Here is a 17,827-nt window from a genome sequence, read left to right as displayed (position 1 = left end):
TGGGGAACCGGGTATGAGTCTAGGCAGGGACACTCAACATCCTGTGATTCTGGGCAAATCACTCTATCTCCCCATGCCTAAAAAAGTCAATGCATCCATCTGCAATGCAACTGATGCATATATATATATATATATATATATATATATATATATATATATATATATATATATATATATATATATATATATATATATATATATATATATATTGCTCTGATACCTTTGAGTTAAGTTTGTGATATATATACCTCCCTCAAAAATAAAGTATGTAGGGGGATGGCTTGTTCACAGAGCACGATGGCCGCAGTTTCGTGGAGCTCCGGTCTGAGCCCGAACGACCAACCACGTCCTGGTCTCTTGTGGGACATACATCCTACCAGTGAAGTAGGGAGAGGTTAGAGGGTGACCCTAGGCTAATATTTCCCCTATCCCAGTCACGCTATGGAACACAGTGCCAAAGATTCCCGGAGGCTCTGGGCTGCAGCTGAGGCGGCGCTGACACATTTCTTCAGCCCAGCATTCCGGAGCGGTCAGGAGCCAGCGATTTCAATGGTCGGCCATTGAGAACTGGCGAGGTGCACTACAGAGGTGAGCAGCGTGCTGCGCCCTTGTGGGGACTGACTGTGGGCACCAAGTCAAGCGGACAAGGTCAAGGGCCAAGACAGACCCTGAGAGGCACGGCTGAGCCCGATGAAATGCCCATCAGCCTGGCAACGGGGCAAGGTGAGAGCCTGCAGCCGAGACTGGCAGCCGGACTTGGGGCACAGCAGAACTGCAGATCGAGCAGAGCAGATAATAAAGCTACTGTGGCATTGGACTGAGCGGTGGTGGCCAGGGTAGTGGTGGAGACAAATTGGACTGTCGCCAGGAAGAAGAGGGCCCCCAGGCCTAGATTAGTGGCCTCCCATTGCAACAAACATCCTGGAAGAGGTGCACAAGAGGGGCGCTGAAAGTATAGGCAGCTGGACCACTTAACCCTCCCACCCGGTTGGAATCGAGCTGGGGCCTGGGGGCTTTGAGTCTAGAACTGGGGGATGCTGGTGTAGCCCCCTGAAGATGTGCGCCCACGGGGTGGGGATTTATCTCCATGCTGCACAGGAGGGGACCCCAAATAACTGGCCTGAAGAACGGTAAGGGGGAGCACAAGCAGAGCCCAATGGTTGAACACGCTGGTTAGTGGCTCTGCGGGGAACTCCTAGAGGTAGCCCTGTTGTGTGGTGGGGATACACGATCCATAGGCCCTACCACATGAAGCCTGGCAACAATCAGGTAAAGGGTGGTGAAACCCAAAGGCAGGGGCCCCACCCAAGCAAATAAGATGGACAACTACACAATCCCGAAGCCAGTTAAGACAGTGGTGGAGAAGGGGGGCAGAGGAGCCCTCAATGCCAGCAATTAAGGATGTAAGGGCTCCCTGGAGACAAACTAGACTCTGTGTCACTTGAAGTTACACTGATCAGGGTAGACCTATCCAAACTGACTGCAAAAGTATCTACTGCTGAGACCCACATTATCCAGCTTCAGTCTAAGACAAAACGCCTTGAGGACCAGGTGCACATGTTCACACACCAGGCCACACACGTGGCTGATAGGCTGGAGGATAAAGAAGGGACGGTAAGAAGGAACAACATGAGGGTAGTGGGGGTTCTCGAATGGACTGAGGGCCCCAGCTTTGACCTATTCCTGAAAGACTTCATTATAAATAAACTTCAACCCCTAAGACTATCAAAAGTCATCTCCATCGAGAGGGCACACAGAGCGACAATGCCCCCTCACCCCCGAGCCTGGGGCTCTGCCTCGCACAATTATTGGCAGAATATTCAACCATCGTGACAGTGACGCTATTCTCTAAGCAACCATAGTGAAAGGAGACATTCCCTACGAAAATGTCCAAGTAATTTTTTTTCCAGCATCAGAGGAAAAGCTTTGCAACAGTGAAAAAAGAACTAAGAGCCAGAGACCTGATATACATGATATTCTTCCCAGCTCAGCTGTGAGTAATAGCAATTGGTAAAACCTGGCACTTCGCATATCCAGAAGAAGCCTAGGAGTGGCTGGAGGGCTGGCGTACAGTCGGCCGAGAAAAAGACAAACATCTAAACCGCAAACACGGAACAAGTAGAGGCGATACGAAGGCTGGAACTGGACGAAGCCAACAATCAACAGCACCTAGATGTGACAACCTATCCATGGATGAAGAGACTCAAGAAGTGTAAGTGGGTGAGGCCATGGCAGAGGTAAGACTGAGGGGTTGGATGGTCACCCCTGAAGCAGAACACAAGAACGGGCAGGAACACTGAGACAGTGGGGACATTCTGATTGGGGCTGCTGCCTGGTAGACTCCCCCTGTGGGGCACACAGAGACTACCATTGTTTATTGATTGTCCTAGTGCGACAAGCACCCCCCTATTAAACATACAGAGTTGTTCTGAGAGTTTTGGAGAGACAGGTGCTCTGCGGGTTGAAAAGTTGGTATTGGTACAATATTAAAAGTGGGGTAACAGGAAGTGGGTGAGGGTTGAGGAAAGGAGTTAAGTTGTTAGTTAAGTGCAGTACAATTGGAATGTATATCAGGAGCAAATAACAGTTTGAAAGTGGGATAACCAATTGTAGGGACGTGTGAACAACATATATGGAAGGGGCACTTGACCCAAAACGTACTCATGTATGGCAGAACATAATTCAAAGATGTTCTCACTAAAAGTGTGGACCTGGAATGTAAATGGGCTTCATTGCAAATTGGTCTGCAATATATAAAAAGACATACACCAGATGTAGTTCTCTTACAGGGAACTCACTTAAGAGGTAACTACTGCAAAGTACTAGACAGATGTGGGTATAATATGCTAGAACACGCAGGGTACACATTGGGATCCAAAAGGGTAGGATTTCTCTGCAGAAGAGCTTTTCCTTCATCCAGGGCACTACATGAACAGACACATCAGGAAGCTGGGTGGTGGCAAAAACATTTACGACAACTCAACCACAGTTACAGATCAGGGTTGAATCCGTCATTGCTCTTTAGCTACTTGTTCTTTGGCAGGGTATCCCCAGACGAGGGTCCCTTGCTCACTTTGCCACTGGATTCAAGCAAACCTGGCTGATGATGGGTGTTACCCTGAACCCGGTTTCAGGATGTTTGTTTCCGTCCAGTAAAGACCTGGCTTGGTAGTTTGGGCTGGACAGTTCCCATGAGGCACAGGGTCAAGACTGATTTGCATATAGCTGGGTCTGAACTGGGGTGGCGAAGTGAGCTAAAGAACGATAATGGATTCGACCCAGATCTCCGACTGGGGATGAGTGTCTGACAAGTTTCAGTGCTCCATCTATCATCTCCTTGTGTTTGCTCTGTTCACCCTAAGTTGGCAGCGTATGCATAGATGTGGGTCCCTTGCTCACTTTGCCACTAGATTCAAGCTAGCCTGACTGATAAGGGGTGTTACAGTGAAACCGGTCAAAGGATGCTTGTTTCCGATCCAGTGAAGACCTGGCTGGGAAGATTGGGCTGGACTGTTCCCACGAGGCACAGGGACAACCTGATTTGCATATAGATGTGTCTGAACAGGAGTGGCAATGCGTGTTTAAGACCAATGATGGATTCAACCCAGATCTGTGACTGGCTGTTTTGGGGAAGTATTGTTGCCTGGAATATTAATTAAAACAAATAAAAAACAGACACAAATAACCCCAGATCTATGATTGGGATGAGTGTCTGAAAAGTTTCAGCGTTCTGTCCATCATCCCCTTGTGCTTACTTGGTATGGAAAAAAGAACCTTAGAAAGAGATGTTGATTTGGTCACATTACAAAAACAACTGAATAAATGGAAGGAATTCATTATCAGAGTGAAATTATTTAGTTTATACAAACGCTTCTGGCTGGGAAGGTGGCTTGTACTTGATGTAGGCATTTTTTTGAGGGGCATTAAAGAACCATTTGAAATTTGAATTGACCATCCAAATTTACAGTGTTTGAGAATCCTGCAAGGCCAGAGGAGCTGTGAACCACAATTGCAATCTATTTCACAGTATGATTTTATCATCAAATGCATTCCTAGTTCAACAAAAGTGTTGGTGGATGGCTTCTCCCATTGTTATCCAGAATCAGCAATTATTACAAACAGCTAAGAATTCCGCAACAATGTGCTGTAGCTTGGTCTTTCCTGTAAAAGGACTGAACAAGAACAGATGGACCCAAAGTAGTTGAAAAATCTTCAATTGAAAACACTCTTGGTTAGATATAAGCAGCTGTATCTTTGCTCCCACTAAACATTGGATGTTATAAAGATGCATTATAAGTATTATAAGGATGTTATAAAGTGTGGATATTATAAAGTATGTGTCATGATTTTGCCATTGCTAGCCATAGAGCAGTTGAAGCTAACTTGGATTTGGGTCTTTGTAGTGGCCAGCTACACTTTGTGATGTCTAATATGTTCCTCCTGCCTTGTTTGTACGCAACATACATATTTACACTCTATATCATCCATCTATCTGAAACCTTTGTCATTGTTTCTTGACCTGTGGCATAGAACATCTAAACACATTTTGACAGGTCATACATCTTCTATTTTGATAATGGTGACAGTAGTTTTTAAAAAGATGGCTTGTTCTCGTTCCTTTTTGTAAATGCTGAAGAGATGGCTCAATGTTTCCTGTCTGATATTAGTATATAGATACTCAATATCTATCTATTTTTGAAGGTTTTATCTAGGGTATTGAGGGTTGAACAAAATTTGGCATATGGTTATTATGCAAAAGTGAATACAAAAGCTAAACAAACTAATCAACCTTTGTAGCACTATTTACATTACTACATTACTGCAAATAGAGATGATTGGGCTTCTTATTAACTGAAGGTTGAATTTTCCTGCAATAATGCTACTCTTTGTGTTAGCAATGTTTCACCATTCTGTTGTTTGCAAGGTTTTACTCCTATGGTTTTTCCAGCCTTGAGTTGATCTTCGGAGTCCTGAGGAACTGAATATCAGACTCAACAGAAAAGGCATACACTGCATGTTGCAAAACAATATCACCATTCCAAAGTTATTGCAGTGAACAGATGCATCAAGAGCAATATTTTTCTCATTTTCACCTGGAGAGAAAGATTGGCATTTTCTCTCAGTTTATACTTTGCAGGTCGAATTTCAACCATGTTTTTTTTACACATTTGTGATAACTGATCAAATAAATCCTGTGTCTTTCTGATTGAAGCTAGTTCTCACATGACGTGTCATTTAAAAAGTGCTTTACACATTTTTGTTCAGTTAAACAAACATTTGATACTATTCCCTATACTTTTTCATACCTCAATCTTTGTAGATTCTTCTTGTAATAACATATAGAAACATTTGAAAATGTTTATTAAACGTTATAATACATTAGTAACATATTTGTATGTTTAACATTATTGTAATTTAATCATATATATTTGTTTAAAATGTAGAACACCAAAAAATACTAGAGCATGATTAACTTAGTTTGGAATGCAATCTTTAAATAATTTAAATATATTAAATTAAGATAATTTTGGTGAAGTTTGAATTAATAAATGTATTCTTATAGGCTAAAAATAATGCATTGTTTATTATTGAAAGTGATGCATTTAAATAATTAAAAACAGCTTAATTGTTTTTAAGTGTTTTTCAGCTATTTTATACCTGAATAAAATAATTCTTCATTTGTAGATTTTCTTTAAACTTATTTATTTACATTGATCACTAATGTTTCCTATGGGGTTGTTTTTTTAAGTACCACTTTAAACCATTAATTTCTATGTAAGTGTGTTGCAGTATCAGACGTTGGTTATGAATTGTGCTGGGCGTATACTGTGCAGTAGTAATTTGTACTCCTACATTTAGTTATACTCTCTTTGTCAAGGAGTGCAGACGTCGCAGTCTACAATTTAGAGCAACTATTTATTCAGATGTTGTGAATAGCCATAAGTAGTAAAGTGACTCAAAAGTCTAAGAGTGAACATGTGTACATTTCCCACAGGTATTTGCTACCTGTGAATAGCCCTGTCTGACATTCGAGATTTCTAAAACATTATTTTGGCAATTAGGTTAACTCATCACAGTCATGTAATCTTCTGAGAGAACATCCTTTAATCATGGTAAATTGCGCTGGCTTTCCTATCTAAAAGGTAATGGTGTTACATTGCCAGGATCACATTTCTTCACCTATTTGCATAACTGCAGATATCAATGCTATTTTATACCTGTGTTCATATAAATTGGCAGTAAAGGACTTAGCTGTTTGAGTGATGAACTCAATAGTATGTTAATACTAACACATTAATTTCTATTTTGTTTCGCAGGTGGTGTGAAGGTGCTCACAGCTCAGTTCGCCGTTGCACGAAACCAGTATTTGAAAGAGGAAATTGATGCTCTCAGTGGATATGCACATGAGAACATCAGAATCTCTGCCGATAAAATAAGAGAAAAGATTCTGCAATTGGTCAAAAAACAATAGAATAACTTATGGGCTGAGGGACACCAAACTGAATACACATCTATAGTAATCATAGATGTTTACCACTGCAGTTTTATTTGCTTTGCTGTACACAGATTTCAAATCCCACAGTGAATGTCCCTGTTAGCACTTAGGTGTTACTATTTACATTTTTCACTATTTGTTTACTTCTAGCTTTGGCCAATTAATCCAGCATTATATACTGAAGAGCTTTATTGCAGTAGTTCATGACTATAGGGTACTTAAACAAAATGGTCCCCAGATGGCTGCACAAGCCTCAGTCAGAGAAATTAAACAAAATAGCTTGGCTGAAGAGGTCATCTTAAATCATGCTTTTGAAATATATATTGTCTACCAAGTGAGAGGTTTCAGAAAAGGACCTAAAGTGTTAATTCAGTACATTTAAAATCATAGGCAAAATACAATGATCGAACCAGCACTGACCTGGAGATTGCCTTCAAATGATAGGTTTTCCTGAAGATGCTGCCAAGGCTATTATGTGTAGTGAGACTGTTATTACTGCAATGCATGCCTAACAATGTTTGTTTTATGCTTGCATGAAAGTATTTCAATTAGAGAATGATATTCACTTGCTCTTAAGGATTTTGCCATGGCAAGTTCTAGGGAGCATCAATAATCAGGAGTGCCGTGATGTGCAGTTAATGTGTGTCAAAGCGGGAGAATTCATCTTTGGGCCCCTGTCTGGCACCTACTGGTAGTTTTATGGAATGCTGTTAAGAGCGGCTGACTAAGCTTCACTGACATCTGTGCCAAAATCTGTGCTGGGGAGTTTCTATAAAATTATTGCTAGGAAGAATAATATAATTAGTACAGACAATATTCCCAACATTCATGCTAAATATTATGTGTATTGTTATCAACTGTGCCAAACAACAGAGCCATTATTAGTGCATTACTGTTGTTTAAACTATTTCAGTGTGATTTGATAAGATGGAGAAAAATCATCTATGCAGGATCTAGGATGGTGCTGTCCACAAGAATATATTAGGAAACTAGCCCCTAAAGTAAAGATATGATTCACAATAGCACTTCAAACAGCAATCAATTAAGACTTGAGCCTCAAAAAGAAATTTTGATTCACTAAATTGAACGGTCATAATGGAATTACCAGCATGACCAAATCTGGAAAATAGTCAAAGTCCAGAATATGCAGCAAATCAATAAGAATTCGGGCAGCAGTTTTAGAGGCTCAGAAAAAGTTAATCACATGGCCTTAGAAACATAAGCTTTTTATTCTAAAGTATAAATGAAAAAGACATGCTGAGGAGGTAAAGTATGGAGCCTTCTTTATTCAGTCATCCACTCTCCACGACTAAAACAACTGACTTTTATCTGAACATTCTAAGACAGGCTTCTTTGGATTCTTCAGCTTAGAACCAGGGGAAAGAGGTAGAGAAATATACCAATGCTGTAAGATATATAGATATATACCATATAGTATTATAACTTAATTAATTAATTATGATACATCTTCCATCCTTAATAAGAGGATTAATTAAGGAACATACATAACTGAGACATTAATTACCATCACATTCAAAAAGTTTGTCAGAACTCCATATTTGTCCATTCTCTAACTGTACCACATTGCGGTACACCACTATGAAGAGGGTAGCATTTGCTCTGATTCTGGTTTACTTTGTTCTTCTTACCTGTACCCAATCGCCTTCTTTCCAATTGTGAATTTTTATCCCATGTTTTTTTTCATACCAGTTTTTATGTTAGGTTTGATTTTGCTCTACTTTTTTATGAGCTTTGGAATCATCTATATTCACTTGGTTTCCTCCACCCAACCAAAAGGGGTTCATTTTGATGACGGGCCCCCTACCGTTAATGGAAGGAAAAGGTAAAACACCTGTGATGAGGTTAAGTGAAGTGTGATATGACCAAAGACAATCACACCACGATTTATCAACATCCTGGCCATTGACTATAGCTATATGAATATTTTTCTTAAACACGCAATTTGTTCTTTCCACCAATCCATCAGCTTTGGGGTAGTACAAGGCAGTTTATTATGTTTTTTATTAAGAGTTTTCAGAAACTCTTTTATTTTGGGGATGTGAACTGGACACCATTATCTAGGGAAGGTATACCTTCCCTGCTGAAAGCATCTTTATGGAATTTAATCAATCTGGTAGTAGTAGTAGTAGTTTCAGTTTCATCAGTCTTTATTTCGATTGTAAAACCATGAAAGACATACTATCAAAAGAATGAGCAAATACAATCTATAGTACATAAATATTGACAATATCAAAATTACACAAAGCTAAATCACACAATAAATTACCAAAAAAAACATTAAACCATAAATTTGCAACACTGATGACATTTAAACATCAATTAAAAAGTTATAGAATAAAATCTCAGGTCATTAACAATTTCATGGAGGAGGCAGAAAGAATAAAACCAATACACCTACACTCCGAGGAAGCAATTACCCTCAGTACCCAACAATATGGTAGTGATGGCTGTACATGTCACACTACAAATCTATTCTAAAAAGAACAAGTTAGGATAATAAACCATTAATTTTATTTGCCCATATCACCCAGGACCAACTCCAGACTTTTGCCATAGCAATGACAATGGGTTCCTCTGTGCAGGTCTGGAGGATCCTTAGAGCAACTGCAGAATCTCTCGGGCCTAAGATGAAACAAATTGGTTTAAGCCATTTCAACCTCAGTGGCTTGTAGGCTGGACATACAAATAAAATATGGGCTACTGATTCTGGCTGGCCTAAGCACAGCGGGCATAGATCGGACATTGGCTTAAGCAATTTGCCAGAAAAAACTCTGGTAGGAAGGAAAGCTACCCTAAACTGGTGGTAAAGCTTCCTATCCAAAGGTTTCAAAATGGTGTCCCAATACTGTTCAAAGCCAGCCTTGTCTTTCAATGTAGTCAAGGTAGGCCTAGTAGTAGAGGAAAACCGTTTGGACTTCACCATGTCCATGTAAGCTGCTTTAAGCTAATTTTTTTAAGGGAGGGGGGACATTTCTGGATTCTCGCACAGTGCACCCATTCCCATATATATCAAAGTATTTTTGTATGCCTCAACCAATTACTTTTGCTTAGGCACCCAACTCCCCTAAAATCCAATACGGAGTTAGCATACAAGGACAGCTCAGGTGTAGCCCACAGCCTTCTCCGCAGTGCTATTGGCCTAAATCGGGCCAGATCCTCGATACTAAAACATCCCAAGTCCAAAAACAGGGGCACCAAGGAGTTGGATTGCGGCAAGCCTGTCAATGCCCACATAAATTTGGTTTGGCATGTGATTATAGGTGTAATGTCTTCCTGGCCCCACAATTCTGAGTTATATAGGATTGCGCTTGTAAACTTGGAATTATATATTTTTAGTGCGGGAGCTAGGGGTTTAGTGAAGGAAAGCCTATGCTCTTTTAAAAGAGCACCTGCCAGCTGCGCATGTTTCAGAGCCAGCACATCGATTTTAGGCTTCCAATGAAATTTCCTATTTAAAGTTACCCCCAGATAAGTAAATATATCAGTCTGCTCTAAAAGAACATTATTCATATGGACCCTGCCCCTCATCACCTTTTTTGAGAGAAGCACCATAAACGTGGTCTTGTCCACGTTGACTACCAACTCATAGTAGTAATAGTACAATGAACTAACTTAATTATCCAATGAGAGGTATAATCTCTCATTACTAACATGAATCTTGTGTAGGCTCCCACACCTTCCTTGGGCCCAAATATATTCATGGCTAGCTTATTCCAGGGCTTCAGTAGTACTTTTACAGGGGATAAGGGAGCTTTACGTATGATTTTAGTTCTGTCAGATTTTGAGCAGCTCGCACAATCTTTGACTTTCGGTTCCACTAAGGTGCCCATCTTAGGAACCAGAATGTATTTCTTTCTTTATTTTTGTAAAACTTCTGCCGGTACAATTCTTTGATTACTGCAAAATTTCTCATCGAGAATGTTAAGTTCACATCTTATTTCCCAATAATTCTTGAATTCTTCTTTGATATCACTGCATTTGTTAGGTCAACCTTTTATGATAATATCTTTAACCCCTTCCGTGCTCCCGTTGGCATTTACGAGCTCTACCTTGCAGGTGCTGCAAACGGCCAACAGCCGACACAGCCCCGCCCACATCCTCAGATAATGCAGCCAAATATATGGACAAAGTTGGAATGTCTGATACTTCTTCCTTTACCTCTTGTTCTAAAGCAACTATAGAAAGATAGTCAGCAATTTTATTTGCACCTACAGTTACATATTCCAGTAATAAAACAGACATTTTCCATGCCAAATATCCACTCCTCACAACTGAAACAAATGTCATTCATCTGAAAATTCTAAAGGTAGGCATCTTTTGCTTGCTCAACTTATAACCAGGGGAAAGGGGTGGAGGAACATACCACTGTCATAAGATATATAAATATGCTGTCATAATAAATTCTACAAGTATGACATCAGTTTTATAACTTAAAAAATTACATGTTTATAGACTAATAATTTACAATAGAAGGCAATGGAAATTGCACAGCTGCATAAGGCGAGCAAATGTATCTCACATTGACGAATCAGAATACTGAATTTTTACAACACTGTATAATTGCACTACCCCTACATCAAAAATAACAAATTTCACTATGACCGAATGTCATTTTAAACAACAGTACCAATTCGGTTACATAAACCAGCAGACTTATGCATCAATAGGTCTACAGTTACTGAGTAGGAATTAGCAAAAGGCTTCCTCCGAAGTTCTTCGTGAACGGAATGTCATCACAAAGCATCAGTTCACATGCAGTTTCAATAAGAAATGGAAACATTTTGTATTCCAAGTGTTTTAAGGCCTAAATATGGCCTAGTTTGGCCTATGTCAAGAAAGCATATGGCCTGATTACCAGTCTGGCTGTCCTGCAACCACCAGACTCGTGTTGGCGCAGGAGTGGCAGTCCACTGTTTTGCAGATTACAACTTTGAATATCCAATTGGCGGTGGACCACTAGCTACGCCAAGGAACTGTTGTTCCCCGGCAATGTCGCACAAGCACCAAAACGCATTATGCTGAGCAGGGACTGGTACAGTCCCTCTCGGCATATTTTGAGTTTCTGGACCACTAGCCTTTTCTTGGCGGCGCTCCGCCATGAAAAGGCTGGCGGTGCAGGGACAAAGGGGGCCCCACAGTGCTCCCAGGTCCACCCCGCCTTGGGGATACATTCAGGGTGGACACAACACATGCTGCCCAGTCTGCATTCCCCCAGTTCCAGCACAGCATGGACATCACCGTCCAGTCCATGCTGGAACATTTTTGCTGTTTCCATAGTGGTGCCTGTTTTACAGGCACCACCATGGAAAAGGCCAAAGGACCGCAGACCGTATTACAAGTTGTACTTCTACAACTTGGAATACGTCCGGAAGTCCAAGCGTGGGTATGGTGCAGCGTAGTTGGCGCTGAGCCAGGGCCATCGTGCCACACTCGTAATCAGGCCCATAGTTCTGTACATTGTAGCGTTATTGATTTTGATACATCTGTTTACCTACACCAATAAACTCATCATTCAAGATGTTCAACACAATTCCTATAGATTTCAACCTCACAAATACCATAAATCATCAAATTCACCGTAATCAATTACAAATCCCGGGATGCAATACCAAAGTTTCACAATCAGTCACTATGAATTCCGTCCTACTAATACATACACTCCTACATTCAGTAATAGTTCTGGAACACTGGAACACTAAAAATATTGAATTTTTTCAGATCATGGAAATCAAAGGTGAGATTTAGTTTTATCTCTAGATAGTTCTCTTATCTTGCATTTAATCTAATCTGCCTGCATTCTCTTCTCCACCAAAACTGTTTATTCAATCTCAGGAGGTCAGATAAGAAAGAGAAAAAACACTAACACAGGACAGGCTACAGTGTTGTTCTCGATAATAAGTGAGGGAATGTGCTCCTTCACTAAAGAGAAGTTTCAAAATAGTATTTCAAATAGCAATCAATTAATAAGACTTGAGACTCAGAAAGGATATTGGGATCAGTAAGTTAGAAACCCTGATGGTTTAATCATAATGTTACACAGTGCAATACAGAAAACAAAAGCATAGATAATCAAATGCATAATAATAAGTCGTAGGGAATTAGCAGCTAGAGCACATTAGGTAATTGTCTGAGTCTAGAATAAGCAGAGAATCAATAAAAAAAACTAGCAGTATTCCTAGAGACTCAGAGAAAGGGAAGTCAATAGCCATATAAACAAGGGTGTTTACAGACAAATTCATTATAGAACGCAATGGAAATCTTACAGTCAGCATAAGGTGAGCAATATTTCACAGACTGACAAATCAGAATACAGACTGAATACGGTGTTATATAGTGCCACCTTTCTCCCACTAGCACACCAAATAATTAACTCCCTTCTGACTTAATGACATCAGAAACAAAAGTACAAATCTGGTTACTTAAACAGTGGCAGACATATAAATGAATAGGTCTAAGGTGGATGAGCAGGATGAGCTTTGAAATGAGCAAAAGGCTTCCGCTGGAGTTTTTCTGGAATAGTCTGCCATCATAAGGCATCAGTGCTGTGTACGGGGTCAGTGAGAAATGGAAGCATTGGCTATTCTAAAATCCAAGATGGGGTCGAGGCCTATTTGAGGCCTACTTCGGCATATGTCAATACAACCTAATTCTGTACATTGCAGCATTGCTGTTTAAAATGCAAAATATTCATGTCCCTCAGCAAACATGAATTTAACAGAAACATAGCACCAACACAGTCTAAGTAAGCAGACTTACACAATTAGTGGCTAAGAGTGCATTTGCTTCTGATCTTTTATTTTGAATCAACATGTTGTTGCCAGCATTATGCAATAAAGTATATTCAAAGATAACATGTAATGGTTTCTCTTTTCTTTCACACAACAAATCATTTTGATATAGTACATGCATATGCCACTTCAGCCAGTCACAGATGAAGAATCTCTCCACCAACCTGCATCCCTCTCTTGAGCAGCTGCATAGAAGGTGTAGTAATAATGGTCCTACAAGGTGTCCATGTTAAACCCACCCAGATCCTTAAGGGTTTCCTCTTTGAATCTACATTGGAGATCCTGTTAAAGGTGGGTACTCCTCACTTAGAACAGTTGAGAAACTCATCATTAACCAGCTGGAACTCCACATGGGAAACTTCAAATTCCTCAGATCTTATCCATCCAACATTTGTGGGATTCAAGCCCTGAGGCAGTGAATATGCAAGCCATTGATGATTAATTACTTATTGGTAATATTTATTACCTGTATCTATAGTCCTTTCAGGCACAGTCCTGACAAAGTGAGAAGCTCTCCCACTTCAGACAGCCTTACTAAATTAACTTATTTTAAAACTAGAAGTACATCTTTGCATAATCACCCTCCTCAAACTACACAATTCCTGCTGCAACAAAGACTTTTAGTGCCTCAGAAAAAGGCAATGGGAGGAAGGAATGTAGGACAATGAATGATACTGGTAAGTAAGTAAACATTATCCCTCACCTGTCCTCACCAGCTCAGTCCCGAAACAAATTGTATTTACCAATTCACCACATTTTTTGAAGGTTCAGAGAGTTAACAGCATCATGAGTGAGTATGTTTTTTATTGGTACAGTAACAAAATAGCTGTTATTACCTCATAACTGTTTTATCTTTGAGCCAAACATTCTTGAATTGACATCCAAATCTAAGTGGAATTGTTTAATAAAGATATCAATGTGTGACCAACTACTGCTCTACCAATTTGATCAGAGGAACCTCATTTGTCTCAGTCCAGAATGTGTTGTGGTGCTTGGAATCGAAATTTCAAGTGTGAGATATGGACTGTCGCATCCACCAAATAAGTGTTGCAATAGTTGGCTACTAACCCTTATTTCCAGGACAAAAGTAATTTAGAGGGTATCTGAGTCACTAAAGGATTTTGAGCTGAGTAAATATATTTCAAGAGCTTTCTTGATGTCCAAAAACAATGGACAGTCAGGTGCAAGGTCTGATTAAAACACAGAGAGAACAACTTCTTCATTGCATGGAATTGTGAATGAACCTTAGGTCTAAAATTTAGATTGGACTTCAAAGCAACTCTATCCTCAAAGAAACATATATAGCAATAGGAAGAATTGGGGCAGCAATCTCAACTAACTTTCTTACTTAGGTGATTGGCATAAAAAATATTACTTTCACTGTGAGGCAGTGTGAGGGGCACCGTCCTGGTAGACACACCCCTGCAGGCGATGACGAGATGTGTGCCGGGTGGCGTGTGACATAGCCACCTCGTCCCCGGTGTAGATTTGTCCATTGAAGGTGGTCGGCCACATTTTTTGCAGACCTATGGTCAGGATATGTTGAACACAGAGACACACACAGTAGTTACTTTGGTGGCCATCACAAAAGTGAACCACGCCCAGGGTCCCAGGCTATTTATTCACACTCCGAAGCTGGACTGACATACGCCGGCCCAGCCCACTGCGCTTGTGCATACAGGGGGAGGCAACATAGCTACATGTCCAAGGTCTTCCTCACTGCCTGAGGTAACATGGTTGCGCCCATTGTCCACAACACTACAAACATCAGCAGTATATGTCCACATGGACTCCTCTGTGCTCAGCATACTCAAGACTATCCTGCACGTCACCGCCACAATTGGCATTGTGTATATTCTTATTCATGGGCCACTTGCCTCCTTCGCACATTCTTGGTTCCCACCTCTCCCCACAATCTGTAATTGTGTGGCAGAAGGGCTATGCCTTTGTGGATGGTCTGTCTACTTGCCTGGCCCTGTTACCACAGTTACTTGTGTTGTCGTGTCTGGTAGGTGGGAATGTTGTTTGGCATGTTGTATGTGATTTTGTTACATGTGCATGCCCACAGTTGTGAGTTGTATGATTGTGGAGTTGAGGTGTGTGGTGTGTTCCGTTGGTACTTACCAACGAGCAGTCCATTTCCATAGGTGCCATTCTGGAAGTGCTTGTTGATGATGGACTGTTGGAAGATGTAACAATCATGCACACTGCCTGGGAAAGTTGGTGACGACATTGGTGAACAGTCCCTGGTGGTCCACTATTGCTCCCATCATGTGCAAGAAGCCAGCTATGGTATAGAAGTCTTGCTTGGTCGCTAGCTGTTCCTGTGCAGTGTGGGAGAAGTGAAGGTGCTGGGGTATCAAGCTGATGATGGCATCCAAGACAGGTGTGAGGAACTTTGATAGTGCTGGCTGTGAGACTCCTCTGACTCTGGCAGTTGTTGGTTGGAAGGTACCAGAGGCCATCAAGTGCAGCACAGCTGCATGATTAGTAGCTCCATGGCATCTATTGGTCTTCAGATGTGGCTCTGGGGTGGTCTGCCTTTCTACTGCAGGTTTTCGTCCCACTTAATACCAGAAAAACGCAGGTCTTAAGACCCTGCGGCTAACATGCCTTATCACCAATTTTTGGCCTGTATCACCCATCTGGCAGGTCGTTGAGAATATCGTGAAGTGGTGTTATTGTGAGTTTTTGGATGAGAACGCCTAGTCTACATATGATTAGCGTTAGTTGTCGCTGTCAGACTGAATGACACAATAGCTGTGGTTGGCATCTATGATCTGCATATTGGGGTGGAGATCCAACTAAATGTGTATGATAGTTTCAGGGGTTGATTGGAGTGCCGCAAACAAACTACTCAGGAGTGTATTCTCCTGTCTTTGTAAAGTTTATTGTCTTTTTAGCAATATAGAGAGTTAACATTGCTTTTATTGGTTTACTCCCAAGTTTATTGGCAAATCTGAAGACTCCCTCATTATTCATTATCATGTTGACTGCGCCAATTTCTTGATGAGATTTCTAGCCCCCATCTGCAGCAAACTGCAAACCTGAGTAACAGAATTGCTTTGTGTTTGAGATCGTTCTTCCCTTTTTATAAAATGGATGAATCTCCCATTTCTTCTTTCACATGACATGGGGAAAGTTTTCTGCTGATTTATTTCAAAATCCATGTTTCCATGAACTCAATGAATGAATTAGTAAGGCTCTGCAAGCTTAATGGGGTTAAAGCCAAAAGGACTGCATTGTCTGTATGTAGAAGAATTGGTATGAGGTGTAGTCCTAGTCTGGGAGACACCAAATGACAGCAGTTTCTCAACTGTTCCATTAATATAGATTGGGAAAAGAAATGGTGCCAAGATGCATTCTTGTCGTAATCCTCTTGGTATGCTAAATTGTCTAGTTAATTCCACCTGAGATCCATAATATAATCTTGGTGATAAGTTACTGTACATATGCACTAATAGAAAAACTATGGTCTTGATTTGGATCTTGATGCTACTACCGCCATCCCACCGTGACAGTAGTCCCAATTATCCCGTCAAGATGATAGTGGTCCACCCACTCGATTTAGATGTATGCTGATTGACATCCTGTCCATGTCAACAGAATGTTTACCGCAGGGCAGTGGGAGTGCACCGGTTTAGATTTCACAGTTTTGCTGGTGGTCTTCTAGCAGCAGGTTGCTGATGGAGTGAATGTGCCGCGGGAGCATTCCTGTTGCTGTAGGCTAGATGCTTGCACCTGCATACCACACTATAAAACAAACTCCATTTTTATCATTATCCTTTGATATTCCACAGCACCACAACATTGGAAAGGTGAAATATAGTCCCTATAGTCAGGTTATTTTGTTGCTTTTCACTGTTTCTTGTCCCTTTTTCTTCAATGTATCATCATAATTATTTGGATAATGCTGGGGTACAGAAATCCAGATTTCACTGAGAATTGTCAGTCACGGAGAATGAAATCATAAGAGAGCAGCCACAATTGTATTCTACAGAGCAAATGCTGTAGCTGTAGCAAACAACCTGTGGCCCCTAACAACAGAAAATAGAGGAAAGGAATAATATAGACATGCAATGAGGTCTATATTATTTTTCTGTTCATCCAGACAAAGAATCTTTTAATGTTTTTATATAAAACAGAATTCACACACAAAGAACATACAAGTGGAGATACATTTTATTGTGAAAAATAAAAGCAAAAGAATAAGGCTAAGGCATTTACAAGCTCTTGGAATCAAATGTGCAGTTGTCCAAGCAAATACAAAGTGCAACACCACAGTACAATACAATGAGCAATTATGAAAGTATCAAAGTGTACAGAGTCAAAGACGTTTCAACCCCATTAGACTGATATCTGGATCATCACCAGGACATAAGATATCTGCCTGAGACTAATGTCTGTAAAACCATAATTGTTCCAGTGGGTCCTATAGCAATGTACTCAGTAATGTAGTCAGTATTTTCCGTGAGTTGAGATGAATTCCCGACGGACTGCAGGAACACTAAACAGGCTCTTA

The 17,827-nt window shown here is 40.7% G+C and overlaps 1 protein-coding gene across 1 annotated transcript in view; it reads left to right on the top strand.

The window, feature by feature from the left end:
* Positions 1 to 12,206, top strand: part of LOC147701912 (cytosolic phospholipase A2 gamma-like) — a 956,977-nt gene extending 944,771 nt beyond the window's left edge. The window contains exon 17 of the mRNA XM_086930542.1: positions 6,318 to 12,206. Coding sequence (XP_086786668.1) covers positions 6,318 to 6,472 — 155 coding nt within the window. The 3' untranslated portion in view covers positions 6,473 to 12,206. The remainder of the gene's footprint in view (positions 1 to 6,317) is intronic.
* Positions 12,207 to 17,827: the final 5,621 nt, after the last annotated feature.

The sequence above is a fragment of the Lissotriton vulgaris genome, chromosome 7 (assembly GCF_964263255.1).
Source record: "Lissotriton vulgaris chromosome 7, aLisVul1.2, whole genome shotgun sequence".
Classification (NCBI taxonomy): domain Eukaryota; kingdom Metazoa; phylum Chordata; class Amphibia; order Caudata; family Salamandridae; genus Lissotriton; species Lissotriton vulgaris.
This window is presented reverse-complemented; position numbering and strand designations above follow the sequence as displayed.